The sequence below is a fragment of the Xenopus laevis genome, chromosome 1L (genome assembly GCF_017654675.1).
Source record: "Xenopus laevis strain J_2021 chromosome 1L, Xenopus_laevis_v10.1, whole genome shotgun sequence".
NCBI lineage: Eukaryota > Metazoa > Chordata > Amphibia > Anura > Pipidae > Xenopus > Xenopus laevis.
This window is the reverse complement of record NC_054371.1, coordinates 17678009-17691174: the sequence shown is the minus strand read 5'-3', so window position 1 is coordinate 17691174 and position 13166 is coordinate 17678009. Positions and strand designations below refer to the sequence as shown.

The following is a 13166-nucleotide window of genomic DNA, read 5'->3' as shown; positions in this document are numbered from 1 at the left end:
AAAGGCGAACCACCCCTTTAAATCCAACAGCTTTTCCATCTAAGCAATATATCAGTCATATTCATTGTCCCTGTTTTGGGACTTTTCAAGAATTACCCGACATAAGCTTGGCAACATGACTGTGATTTATGATATTTTTTGGAAAATTCCAAGATGCTTCTGTCTTTTCAGTTTGTTGAGTACAGTAATCCCACCATGCAACTCTGCTGCCATCTAATGGACAAGTGATGTATTGACCTTGATGATTACAATAATCCAAGAAACTACAACAAGCTTTTATTTGATGGAAATAATGTTGCTCTTTGCCTAGTTCAGTATTAGTGCCACATTCTACATCCATATTTTCACTTATTATTTGGTGGAATTAAAAAGTGAGGCTGAGGTACAACAATATAACATACACCAGATCTCCCTGTACTATTGCACAGATATTGAGCATAATCTGTTTTATTTGATTGTCATTAGAATAATGGTGGCCAAAAGAAAATATTTTGGTATTTATTATCATTTAACCCATTATATTAAAAAACTGTAGGCAGTTTTTAAAATCAGTTTTTAAACCAATTTGAATTTGATGACTGGGGAACATCGTGTTAAGGAAGTTTTATGAATTAAGCATTGGCCCCAGCTACCAGGGCCAGAACTAGGGGTAGACAGAAGAGGCAGGTGCCTAGGGTGCAACGAAGTAGGGGTGCCAAGCACGTACCTCTTCTTTCGCCTACTCCTGGTCTGGACCCTTTCTCTCCCACCGGAACTCTCCAGCGCAGCTGAGTGCACTCTCTCCCCCTTTAAGAAATGAAAAATGAGACAGTACCAGTCGCGCAAGCATGCGCACTCAAAACCGAGCAGCCAATGGGGGCAAAGTGATCATCTTCCTGTTTTTTATATGGCTCTCAAGAAAGCATTGGTTCCAATCGGGCAAGAGGAATAGGGGAAGCACTGCCAAAAGAAAGCAGCCATATCGCAGGAAGAGACTGTGGTGGTAAACATCTCATCAATACAATTTACGGAGAATGAAACCAAGGTACTGTCTAAAGGGCTGGGTTTTGCCATAACTTCATTCCCTGACCTGTTTCAAATTGATATAGATGTGGAGGCCTTTTTTAGGAGAATAAGACTGTCGGCTGAATTGAATGATAATGGGGAGTCCATTAATAATGAAACAGATGATTATAGTAACACCTTCTTCCTACAGGATTGGCGTTTGTATAATCCTAGCACATTTATGCCTTCTAAAACTAATTCTGTTGTGGAAACATACATACAGGGAGTTAAACATGAGATGTTAATACTTGAAAATAAATATAAAAGGGGTGAAATAAAATTACCTAAAGAAAATATCTCATTGGAAGTAAGACGAGCACTTTTGTCTTTACAAAACCATAAAGATCTGGTGGTGGTGGTGATGGATAAGAAGTTTTATACAAATACAATAATTGAGACGTTAAATGATGCTACTACTTTTGGACAAACCCCCTGGGAGGTTTGTCCTTGATAGGGTACGTAGGGAGTATGTCTTTAACACATAATCTTATATCAGAGATACTGGAGACGTTATTAATAAGATCAATATGTTTGATGATTTAACCCCTGATGCTATTTTGGTCACCCTGGATATAGATAACATTACTGCAAATAGTTGTGGGTAAGAATTATTTTTTATTTCAGGATGAGTTTTTCTTCCAGATTAAAGGTACAGCCATGGGCTTGAATGTTGCCCCGTCCTATGCAAATCTCTTTATGGATGTATTTGAAAATCAATTTGTAAATAAGAATTATGGATTTCAACACAACTGTAAATGTTGGTATCACTATATAGATGACATCTTTATGATTTGGACGGGACAATATTCTGAGCTTTGTGGATGGATTTAACAAATGTTCTCCCTTTATTAGACTTACTGTACATTGTGATATGATCAGTGTCCCTTATCTGGATGTGATGGTTAAAAACACCACGAATGGCCATTTAGATACTGATCTATACGTCAAACAAACTGATAGGAATACACTATTGCAGTTTGATTCCTTTCATCCCCCACACATAAAAAAGTATCTGCCTAGATCCCAAGTCATGCGGGTGAGACGTATAGTTCAAAATGAACAGCGACAAGCAGACAGAGCTGGGGAAATGAAGGAGAAATTCAGAATGCGAGAGATTGCTTAAAACTCTTAGGGTAGAACTACACAGATGACTTCTACATGTTTTCAGCGGATCCGATGCACCAAAATGCAGGCGTCAAGTCGGATGCTACGGAAAATAAGGTAAGAAATACAAATGTTGGAACTTGTTGCAGCGTTCATCCGGCACAACACAACCAGGGCCGCTCCGGCCATGAGGCAAGGTGAGAATCTTGCCTCAGGCGGCACGGAGCGGCCAGTTCCCAGGGGCGGCAAAAAGCCGCCTCTGGTAACTTTAAGAGCCGAATTTCCGTTTTTTAAAACGGAAATTCGGCTCTTCTAGCGCAGTGAGCGCAATAGCGCTCACTGCACTAGCGATGCGGCCCCTCCTCCACCCGCTCCGACGCTGGTAGTTAGAAGAGCGGAGCAGGAGGAGGGGCGGCATTGGGGCTGCTGCCTCAGGCGGCAGCAGCCCCTGAAACGTGCCTAAACACGACTGTGGGATGCAGACGCAGCATGCAGCTTCTGCATCTGACAGTTGTGTTAGATGAACGCTGCAACACCATCTGACAGTTGTATTTTTTACCTTATTTTCCGTAGCATCCGGCATTTGTTTTGGTGCAGTGCGTCGGATCCACCGAAAATGCGTGGAAGTCATCAGTGTAGTTCTACATGTAGACAGCAAATAGCGAGGACAAATTTATCACTAAAATGCATATACAGGTATTGGACATATTATCTGGAATCATCGGGACCTGGGGCTTTCCAGATAACGGGTCTTTCTTTAATTTGGATCTTCACACCTTAAGACTACTAGAAAATCATGTAAAAATTAAATAAACCCAATAGGCTGGTTTTACTTCCAATAAGGATTAATTATATCTTAGTTGGGATCAAGTACAAGCTACTGTTTTCTTACTACAGAGAAAAAGGAAATCATTTTTAACATTTTGGATTATTTGATTATAATGGAGTCTATGGGAGACAGCCTTTCTGAACTTTCTGGATAACGGGTGTCCGGATAGCAGATTCCCAAACCTGTATATAGAAAACTTTACTCTCAGCAGTGTGAGACTTTGCCTTAAATTTATCTTTCTTTGACACCCTAAAAATCTGTAAAATCCTACAAAGTCAGACTCAGCTCACAGGTTTGTTAGGGTTTATCAGTAATACCAACCTTTCTTGGCAAACTCCCCCACAGCGGGATCACACAGACCTGACATATTTACTTGAGGTCAATCTGGCAAACCTGTAAACTCTATAGAATTTAGGAGAGACTGGGAAACTGGGATTTTGTAGCGCAGTATCTCCACTTAATGGGAACTGGGGGATACACCTCAGGGGGTCCCACTAGAATGTAAAAAACACAGAGATTTGCAGCAATAATAAACTTTATATAGTAAGACAGATATGCAATGGGCATTTAATACAAATAGCAATCCTGAAATGGGGTCACTCACTCACAGGACTGACTCACTGTTTTGATTATGGTTCTACAAGTCTCTTGGAAAAAAATTATACATCACATATAGTGATGGGTGAATAAATTCACCTGGCACAAATTCACTGCAAATTTCCGAGTTTCGGCGCCGGCGATTAAATTCGCTAATCTGCCGTGAAAATTCACCGGGGTCCGAAAAGTCGCTTGCATCAAAATCTGCATGCGTCAACACTATTTGGAAGCCCATTGACTTTAAAGCCAGCATCAAAATTGACGGGAGCGACTTTGGATGCACGGCCAAAATTTGACGCAGGCATAAATTTTACATTTTTGTGATTTTCGCATATTTTTCGGGAAATTCGCCAATTTTTGGCGAAACAGAAGAAATTCACCCATCACTAATAACATCTAGTATACTAAGCATATAAGCAAAACTTTAGATAGAGATAAGAGAGTAAGTTCTACATCACCATTTGAGCAAAGGAAGCAGGAATCTTCATCTGCACAAAGTGACTGGGAGATCCCGATTCAGACGGCAGAGAAACCTCAAATGGTGCACAAAGGCCTTGGGCAGTTTACTCCACGTGAGAGATCTCAGCCAACAAATATACACAGATAACTCTTTATTATGGGCTTTATTGCTGGAACTCAACAATAGACTCTTTCATCGTAAAGTTTCTCAGAAGTCACTTCAGGATGATGCACAGTACATTCCCTTCCCAGTATTTAATGTATTTACTTCTCTGAAGACATGGGCAGTGCTGAATATTACTCACATTTAGGTTCAAGTATTTCTGTCTTCATGTTCAATAACCCTTCCATCCAGGCATCATATCTTTATATTCTTTGCTTGTGGGACTGTTCAAGAATCATCGGGCAAAGCTTGGCTTGACTGTTGTTTATAATTTTATGTATTGTAAAAACGAAGGTATTTCTTGTTCAGTATAGTAATCCCACCATGACACTCTGCTGCCCTCTAATGGAAAATTATTATATTAATCATGCATTAACCAAAAAGTAATTAAAAAGAAAAGGTCAATTTCTTTGATGCCTGGTTCATTATAATTACTATATATTACAGTGTTGTAACTAGATGTTACTGGGCCCCACAGCAAATTCATTTTAGGGCCCCCAACATATCCAGAGGTTGTGCTGTTTTACCAATATATGTTGGAATTGCTCTTTATTTAGGGCCTCATGGGGCAATATAAATCTCCTGGGTCTCCCTGCAGCTACAAGATCTGCTTCCTCTGTAGTTACATCTCTAATATTTTACAATAATATTTTCATCAATTGTTTCATGACATTAAAGGGGTTGTTCCCATTTGAGATAACTGTTAGTAATATGTACAGAGTCATATTCTGAGATAATTTGTAATTTGTTTTAATTTTTTAATATTAAAGGTTTTTGAGTTATTTCGCTTTTTATTCAGCAGCTCTTCAATTTGCATTTAAGCAATTTGGTAACTAGGGTCCACATTACCCCAGCAACCATGCATTGACTTAAATAAGACTGGAATGTGAATAGGAGAGGCCTTAAGTAAAAGATGAGTAAGATTTACAATAACAATACATTTGTAGCCTTACAGAGCATTTGCTTTTTAGAAGGAGTCAGCGACGCCCATTTGAAAGCTTCAAAGAGTCAGAAGTAAGATGCAAATAACTATAAAACTATAGAAAATTAAATTATGAAAACGAATTGAAAAGTTGCTTAGAATTAGACATTTTATAACATAATAAGCGTTACCTTAAAGGTGAACCACCCCTTTAAGAGAAAAGAGTCAAGGTAAACAATATAACATACACCCGCTCTCCATATACTATTGCACAAATATTAAAGGGTTTATTAAGTCAAAAATAAAAAATCTTGTGTGTTTAGAGTAAATTTGCTGTATTGACATTAAAAAAATGTCAGCTTTTTTATAATTTGTTTCTCGCATCTCATCATTATTGCCTGACATTTTTCCTGCTCGCAGCTTCTCCTACTCATCGTGGCTGCCAATAGAATAAACGCTGGTGTGTATGTTTGTACCTGCTGATAATATCTTGCAAATCTGAATGATGTGGAAATTAGGGGGCCAGAGGGTTCGTATGCCTCCCCCTGCCCACCCCTCTGTATAAAGAGCTACTCCTTATCTCACAGCCTAACGATCTGTAGCTGGGAAGGGAGGGGTTTGTTCATACAGACGCTTCTGAGTGAAAGTCTGATTTGTTTTATGTTATATTCAGATGAAAAGAAATTAGAATGTGACTTTCACTTTATTTGCAATGCTTTGTTTAGTTATAAAATAACAAAAACAAAACTATATTTCATAATTACAACATGTAAATAGTATTCTATATTCAGCACAATCCATATTCATTTAATAGTTCAAATGTTCAAAAAAGGGGAATACTGCACCTTTAATACTGGATTTTTCATGCACCTTGATTTCTTTTTTTCTTCCCCTTTAGTTTTCTCTTTTTTATGAATTGAAATACACACACATATGCTATGTAAAGTATCCCTGATGATGCAGTTGTATCTTAGTGTGTATGGGTTATATAGAGTACAGAGTATGAAGCCAACAATCTTCTGGTACAGTGAGTCCTGAGTCATGTTTTAGTCTGATCTGCATTCAAGCTGAAAGAGGAAGGTTTTTGTTCAGCTCTGTATCACTGTGTGAGAGGGGAACTGTAACCCTGCTGACAGTAATAATCTGCTGCATCTTCTGCTTCCATTCTGCTGATTGTAAGAGAGTAATCTGTTCCAGACCCACTGCCGCTGAAACGCTCTGGGGTCCCTGTGTGTCGCCTGTTTGCCAAATAGATCAGCAGCTTTGGTGCCTGCCCTGATTTCTGTTGGTACCAGTTGAGATTGATGCTAACACTGCTACTGGCTTTACATGTGATGGTGACAGTTTCTCCCGGTGACACAGAGACATAATCTGGAGACTGAGTCAGTACAATCTGCCCATAGGAACCTGGGAAATAAAAATAAAGAGAAAATTGAAATCGTTAATCAGTGTGTTCAATAAATTATTAATTTTTGCTTCTAGAATCTGAAAATGGAGAAATGGAAATAGTTAATTTAGTTGTACAATACTTTATTGATTTTTGCATCTTAAAATCAGTCACAATATGTGAATATAAAACGAACAGCATAATAAAAGAAACAATCTCTTACCCTGGATAAAGATCAGGAGGATCCCCAGTAGCAGCAGCAGCAGTAGATCAGTGGGATAAGACATGTCTCTATCTATGCACTGTGACACATACAGATCATTAATATGGCACAGGGACACTGGCACTTTTATAGCAGCTGCAGTTTAGCCACACAATGTCTCTATGCAAAACACCAACCAACATCCCTCTCACATCACTGACTTTTAAGGGTGGGTGATGGTTCGTTGCACCTAAACAAATGCAACAAGTAGCAGAACCATGCTCCATATAAGAATACCTGTAGAACTACTAGATAAATTATTAATTAAAAATTAAATGAATAAAACATACTTTTGGAAGAACAGTATACAAAGTGCAGTTTTAGACTCAAGTAGATTTTATTTTACCTAGAATGGAGTGGTTTTTTTTTTTCATAAAGTCCAGTAGCAATTCCAGCCACACAATTAAAGTAAGTGCAATTGTGCTTCAGTTTTGACACAAATCAGATGCAATGCCACAAAGTCAGAATATCATCATTTCTAAGGTCCACTGTATTTATTGATACTCTGGAAACTCTGGAGCTACAGATTGTGTCTCTAAGGGTCCCCTGTGTCAATACACACACTTGAGAGTGATTCCTAATGGGAAGTTTTATGGATTCAACGTGGTCAAACACAGGAGCAGCTTTGGATACAAGTGACAATAGTAGGCAACCCACTCAAGACTCATCAGGCTATACAGGCTTATGTCTGGCATTCATTGGGCCATTGGGAACTACAAACCTTTTGTGGATACACAAATAAAGATTGTTTTTAAGAAATTCAGAGTTGCCACTTAAGCACAATTTTGAGCAAAATCTCCATGTTTTTTCCATAAAATTCTGGTGTCATTGCAGTTGCAAAGGGGACAATGCTTGCTGATTCAAATGTGTTGCACCTCAGGGTCGGACTGGGGGGCCCGGGGCCCACCGGGACTCCAGTCCGGGGCCCCCCTACAAGCCCCCGTCCCCCTGCTGCAACGCGCCGTGCGGCGCCCTTCAGTGTGCATGCGCACACGATGGCCCCCTCTGTGTGCGCACCGCGCTCCGTCTGCACGGCGCTGCGTCTGCACGCATGCGCGCACGGCGCTGCGTCTGCACGCATGCGCACCCTGCGCATCCACGAAGATCCTTTTTTTTAAAAAAACAAGCATCGGGGGAGGGGGCCTGGCCCGGCGGGGGCCCACGAGGGTCGGGGCCCACCGGGTTTTTTCCCGGTGTCCCGCCGGGCCAGTCCGACACTGTTGCACCTCCCATAGTTGTGTCCAATTTACTAATACTAATGTATCTGGGAATGTGCTTTGTTGCAATTTGAATGCAGTTGTGCCAAATATTTTTAAAATCTGATGTTGCCTTTCAGCTTGTATGTTGTATTAGCTCAATCTCACATGAGCTTTCAGCTTTCTTTCTAGATAGAGAAGAAACTGCACACAGACACCATGCTTATCAGTATAAGATCAGTATGAGAGCTCACCAATTCATATACTTATCTTATCATCAGCCTGACATCATTTCTTGGGTTTGCTGATATAATTTCTGGTGTTTGGAGTGTGGGTGACCTGTTGATACTTGGTAACACTGGAGCTACTGTCTCTATTGATCTGCCAGTAATTCCAGGTTTCTCACAGCAGTTTGAGTCTATAGACTTACTCCCAGTTCATACAGGTTCACTTATTAAAGAGCATTTTTTATAATAGCACATCAAGGGTTCTGACTTCTAAAACAATGTAGAAAAAAATCCAGCTGATTAAAAGACCTAGTGGAGACAATTGTATTTGGCGACATTGTTTCAAGAGTCAGGAAACAAAACTGGATAAACACATGCTGCTTTTATTTATTGTTACAGATAACTTTTCCTTTCATTATGCAAAAAGCACTTTTTAGGAGATGATCTCCATTGACTATTATCATTGAATCCCTTAGGTGTAAGTTATCTTTAAATGGGTTGTTCACCTTTAAATTTACTTGTATTGTGATGTAGGGAGTGCTATTCTGAAAAAAATTGCAATTGGATTACATTTTTTTTTATTTGTTATTTCTGAGTTATTTAGATTTTTTTCAGTCGCTCTTCAGTTTGCAATTACAGCAATCTGGTTGGTAGGGTTCGAATTACCCTAGTAACCACACATTGATTTGAAAGAGAGAGTGGAATATGATTAGGAGAGGACCTAAATAGAAAGATGAGTAATAAAAAGTAACATTAATAACTGTGTAGCCTTAGAGAGCATTTGTTTTTAGAAGAGGTGATTCCCATTTGAAACCTGGAAAATGTCAGAAGGAAAAGGCAAAGAATTTTAAAACTATAAAAAAAAATAATGACGACCAATTGAAAGGTTGCTTCGAATTGGCCATTCATAACTAAAAGATAACTTAAACGTAACCCAACAGCCCTTCCATCTAAGCAATATATCAGTTATATTCTTTGTGCCTGTTTTGGGACTTTTCAAGAATTACCCAACATAAGCTTGGCAACATGACTTGATTTATGATATTTTTTGGTAAATTCATAGATTCTTTTGCCTTTTCAGTTTCTTGAGTACAGTAATCCCACCATGGAACTCTGCTGCATCTAATGGACAAGTGATGTATTGACCTTGATGATTACATTAATCAGAGAAACTATAACAAGACTTTCTTTTGATGGAAAAAATATTGCTCTTTGTCTAGTTCAGTATTAGTGTCACATTCTACATCCATATTTTCACTTATTATTTGGTGGAATTAAGAAGTGAGGCTGAGGTACAACAATATAACATACACCAGATCTCCCTGTACTATTGCACAGTTATTGAGCATAATCTGTTTTATTTGATTGTCATTAGAATAATGGTGGCCAAAAGAAAATATTTTGGTAACTATTATCAAAACACTTAACCCATTACATCTCCTCTGTAGGCAGTTTTTTTAAATCAGTTCTTAAGCCAATTTGAATTACATGATGGGGACCATTTTTTAAGGAAGTTTTATGAATTAAGTTTTGGCCTCATTTGCAAAAACTACTACTAACTACTTATCATGCCAATAATACTGAACACATTGCAGTGGCAGTTAATATGAAGAAGGTGGAAATTTGTCAACTGTGGCAATTTAGCTCAAAGGGGGAACAAATCAGTCCAGTCAATGAACCAACTTGGTATAAAGAGCTATTTTCAATAAACCTGTATTTTTTCACTTATTAAAATGCCTCCCAACCCCTTCTTCAAGTTATCTAATGAATCTGTCAGTACAACTGATTCAGAGAGAGAATTTCACAATTTCACAGCTCTCACTCTAATGAGCTTCTCATTATCTCACAGCCTAACTGGCTGCAGCTTGGGGAATGGAGGGGTCTGTTTATACAGAGGGTTTGTTAGTGGACTGCTGATTTGTTATCATTGAGTTCATATCAACAGACTGTTAACTTCGACTTTACTTTAATTTTAAATGTTTGCCCTGTTTAGTGGAAGCAATCAAAAAACATAGATGGTTCCCAAGTATAATAACAGGTAGAAATATGTTCAGCACAAACTCTATTCAGTGAAGAAATTCTAAAAAAAAGTGTAATGACCGTTTAGTTCCTTTTAGACTTTTGATCTAAGTGGTTTCCTTTTTTCTCCTTTACCCCTTTCAATTTTATTTTTTATGGTTTTTTTAGGAAAAAAACTGCTTAACTGATAATTAATTTGCATCTTGTTATTACATAGGTACCAACATGTTTGTCATAATAAAGCCTGAAGGAACCTTACAACTGTCTTTATGTGTTATATACCCTGCATTGTTTAAATTTACCAGGCAGCTTAGTATGCATTAGCATTAGTATGGTAGCCTTACTGCTATCCCTGGTGGATGTGAAGTCTTAACAAGCATGTTAAAAAATAGAAAGACTGAAATGCTAGTATATTAAACAGTATTGACACCAAATCATGCAAAAATCACTTCATGGATCATTTAAAAAAAGAAATGTAACATTTTATATCCATGTATGTAGCTTTCAGAATGAGTTCTGCTTGCTAGTGTGGAGGACAACATATATGCCCATGAATTTGAAAGTGATATCAAACAATTAATGACAATTTTAGAACAAGGTGAAATTGTTTCTAGTTGGCAAATGCTAAATACTGTTGGCTTCCAGTTTTTATCCAGCTAATATCAAGGGACACCACATTTAGTCAGTATAGCGACAAAATGAAGCAAGTCATTACTAAATATTGGCCATTGATCCAGATGGACCGGTAATTTGGCAATTTGTTTGCACACCCACCTCTGTTTTGTTATAAATGTGGTCATAAATTAAAGGACATTGCTCTCTCCTTCAGATCCAAGATCCAAGAGCAAAACATTTAAAGGAATAATTTAAAGGTAAACCTGAGATTGGCACATACCCTTGTCTAGGGTGTAGTTGTTGTTCCTCAATAATTAAAGGCGCTAGGATTAATCACCGGACCAAAGAAAATAAGATTAACATTAAATGCCATGCTACTTGTAACTCCATGTATGTTGCGTATCTATTAAAATGGCCGTGTGGTATGGGGTATGTTGGTCAGACCAAAAGAGAGGTCAAGAAGAGAATCCAGGGACACAGAGGGTACATAAACATTTTGTTGGCACCCTAAATCTAGAACCGATGCCAAGCACCCTGGTCTCAGCTCGTGCTTCTGCCTGTAGCAACCCCCTTTGGCCTCGGGAGGAGCCCTCAGCTACTCAGGTGCCACCAGGTCTTAAAACGAGAGGTGCAAGGCGAGGGGTTCTAGACAGGCAGAGGGGCACAACTGTAAGCAAAATCTTTGGGCAGAAGGTCATTGTACAAGGCATGAGGCAAAAGAGTAGTCAGATCAGGCCGGGTCGGGGCAGGCAGAGAATAAACATAGTCAGGCAGGCAAGGGTCAAACCAGGAGTCAATCAGAGGGATTTAGCAGAAGAGGTAGTCGGATTTCAGGCAGGGGTCAGGATCCAGAAGTCAGAATAGTCAAAAAGCCAGGCAGGGGTCGCAACAGGAATCAAGAATCAAAATACAAAGTAGCTAAACTCTCAGAAGCACCAGGAACAAACTCCTATAACAGGCAATCTGAATAAGTGCTTTGTGGCTTTAAATACTTTTAAATTTCACGCCACTGCACGCTGATGTCACACGCCAGTGCACATGCGCAAATAAATCAGGAAGCGGCATACCGCAAGCGCCTTAACTATCCCCTTTTTGCGACCCAGAGGAGCAGCGTGGCTGGCGTCCCGCCCGAGGGGGCTGCAGGCGTCCCTGCAGACCCCCTCCCGCTAGACCACCAGGTACATTTGTTACACATTTTTAAAGTAAAAACGCAGACTGACACACAAATTTCTAGACCCTTTTAATGAATTTAAACATAACTCAATGCAGTTAAGGTGGTCTCTGCTAGAAGAGATTGCGACGGACAAAAGAGGTGGTGACAGACATGGCTGAAGGGAAATGGATTAAAAGGCTAAATACACTATCCCTGGATGGGTTAAATGGTTTTAGGAGCTTTAAACCCTTTTTATAACCTTTTATTCTTTTGATCTTGCAGGTCTTGATTATCCAATACACCAGCAGCATAGATGAATAAAGTTAATGGTAAGAGATTTAATGCTGGTGTTATGTTATGTGCGGAGAACCTTTCGTATTTTCAAGGATGGCAAGAAACATTGTCCTCCCAACAGATAATAAATTAAATTATTAGCATTTCCTGTATGCATTTGTTTGCTCTACTAAACAGTTTGTTCTCCCCCCTCTGCTTGATATGGATTATCTTGCAAAGTCATGGCGAAAAAGATGAAAAGAGGACAATTCATGTCATTTGTCCTTTATTAATTTAGTTACCCCTCCGAATGTGTCCTAAACCCAAAAATGAGATAATGAGGCATTTATGTCCCCTGCATCTATTCTTCATTATTTAGGCCCAGTGTTGCAGCTGTAGCTTTAGGGATTATTGTCATGGAGCACAGTTTGTAAATATACCAGGATTCAATTTCACGAATTTATTAGTCGGTGGCGAAACGTGGAAATTCGCCACTTTTTTCACCCATCACTACTGTTACCAGCTTTACATGAGACAGAGACCGTTTCTTCTCTTAACATAGAGACATAATCTGGAGTATTGTTTACCTGGGGTTGGTAAATGATGGTAAATGAGCCCCATAACCTGTGGCAGCACCATCTGCCCATTGGAAGCTGATGATATGTCTTTCTGTTTTCCAGACAAACTGTGCAGCTACTTTGGAAAGTTAAGGGACTTCAAGTACCAGAATTCATCACTTCATAATGGATCAAGTAACTCTGTGAGCTTAAAGCTGCTACTGGAAATGGTTCCTACTGTATGTGCCCAATTGAATGAGCTTATGTCAAAAATGTAGCTCAGAGTGAGATCAGGATGGGGATCATTTAGGGAAGAGTATTTTCGCTAAGAGTCTATATTGCAGGAGCTGCCATAAGAA

General features: G+C 39.2%; 1 gene segment (V, D, J or C); it reads right to left on the bottom strand.

Annotated features, from left to right (window-relative positions):
• The window catches only part of LOC108697575, a 321745-nt gene extending 314938 nt beyond the window's left edge, over positions 1–6807 (bottom strand). Inside the window, 2 exon segments of the V gene segment in view lie at positions 6231–6525; positions 6729–6807. Coding sequence covers positions 6231–6525; positions 6729–6792 — 359 coding nt within the window.
• Positions 6808–13166: the final 6359 nt, after the last annotated feature.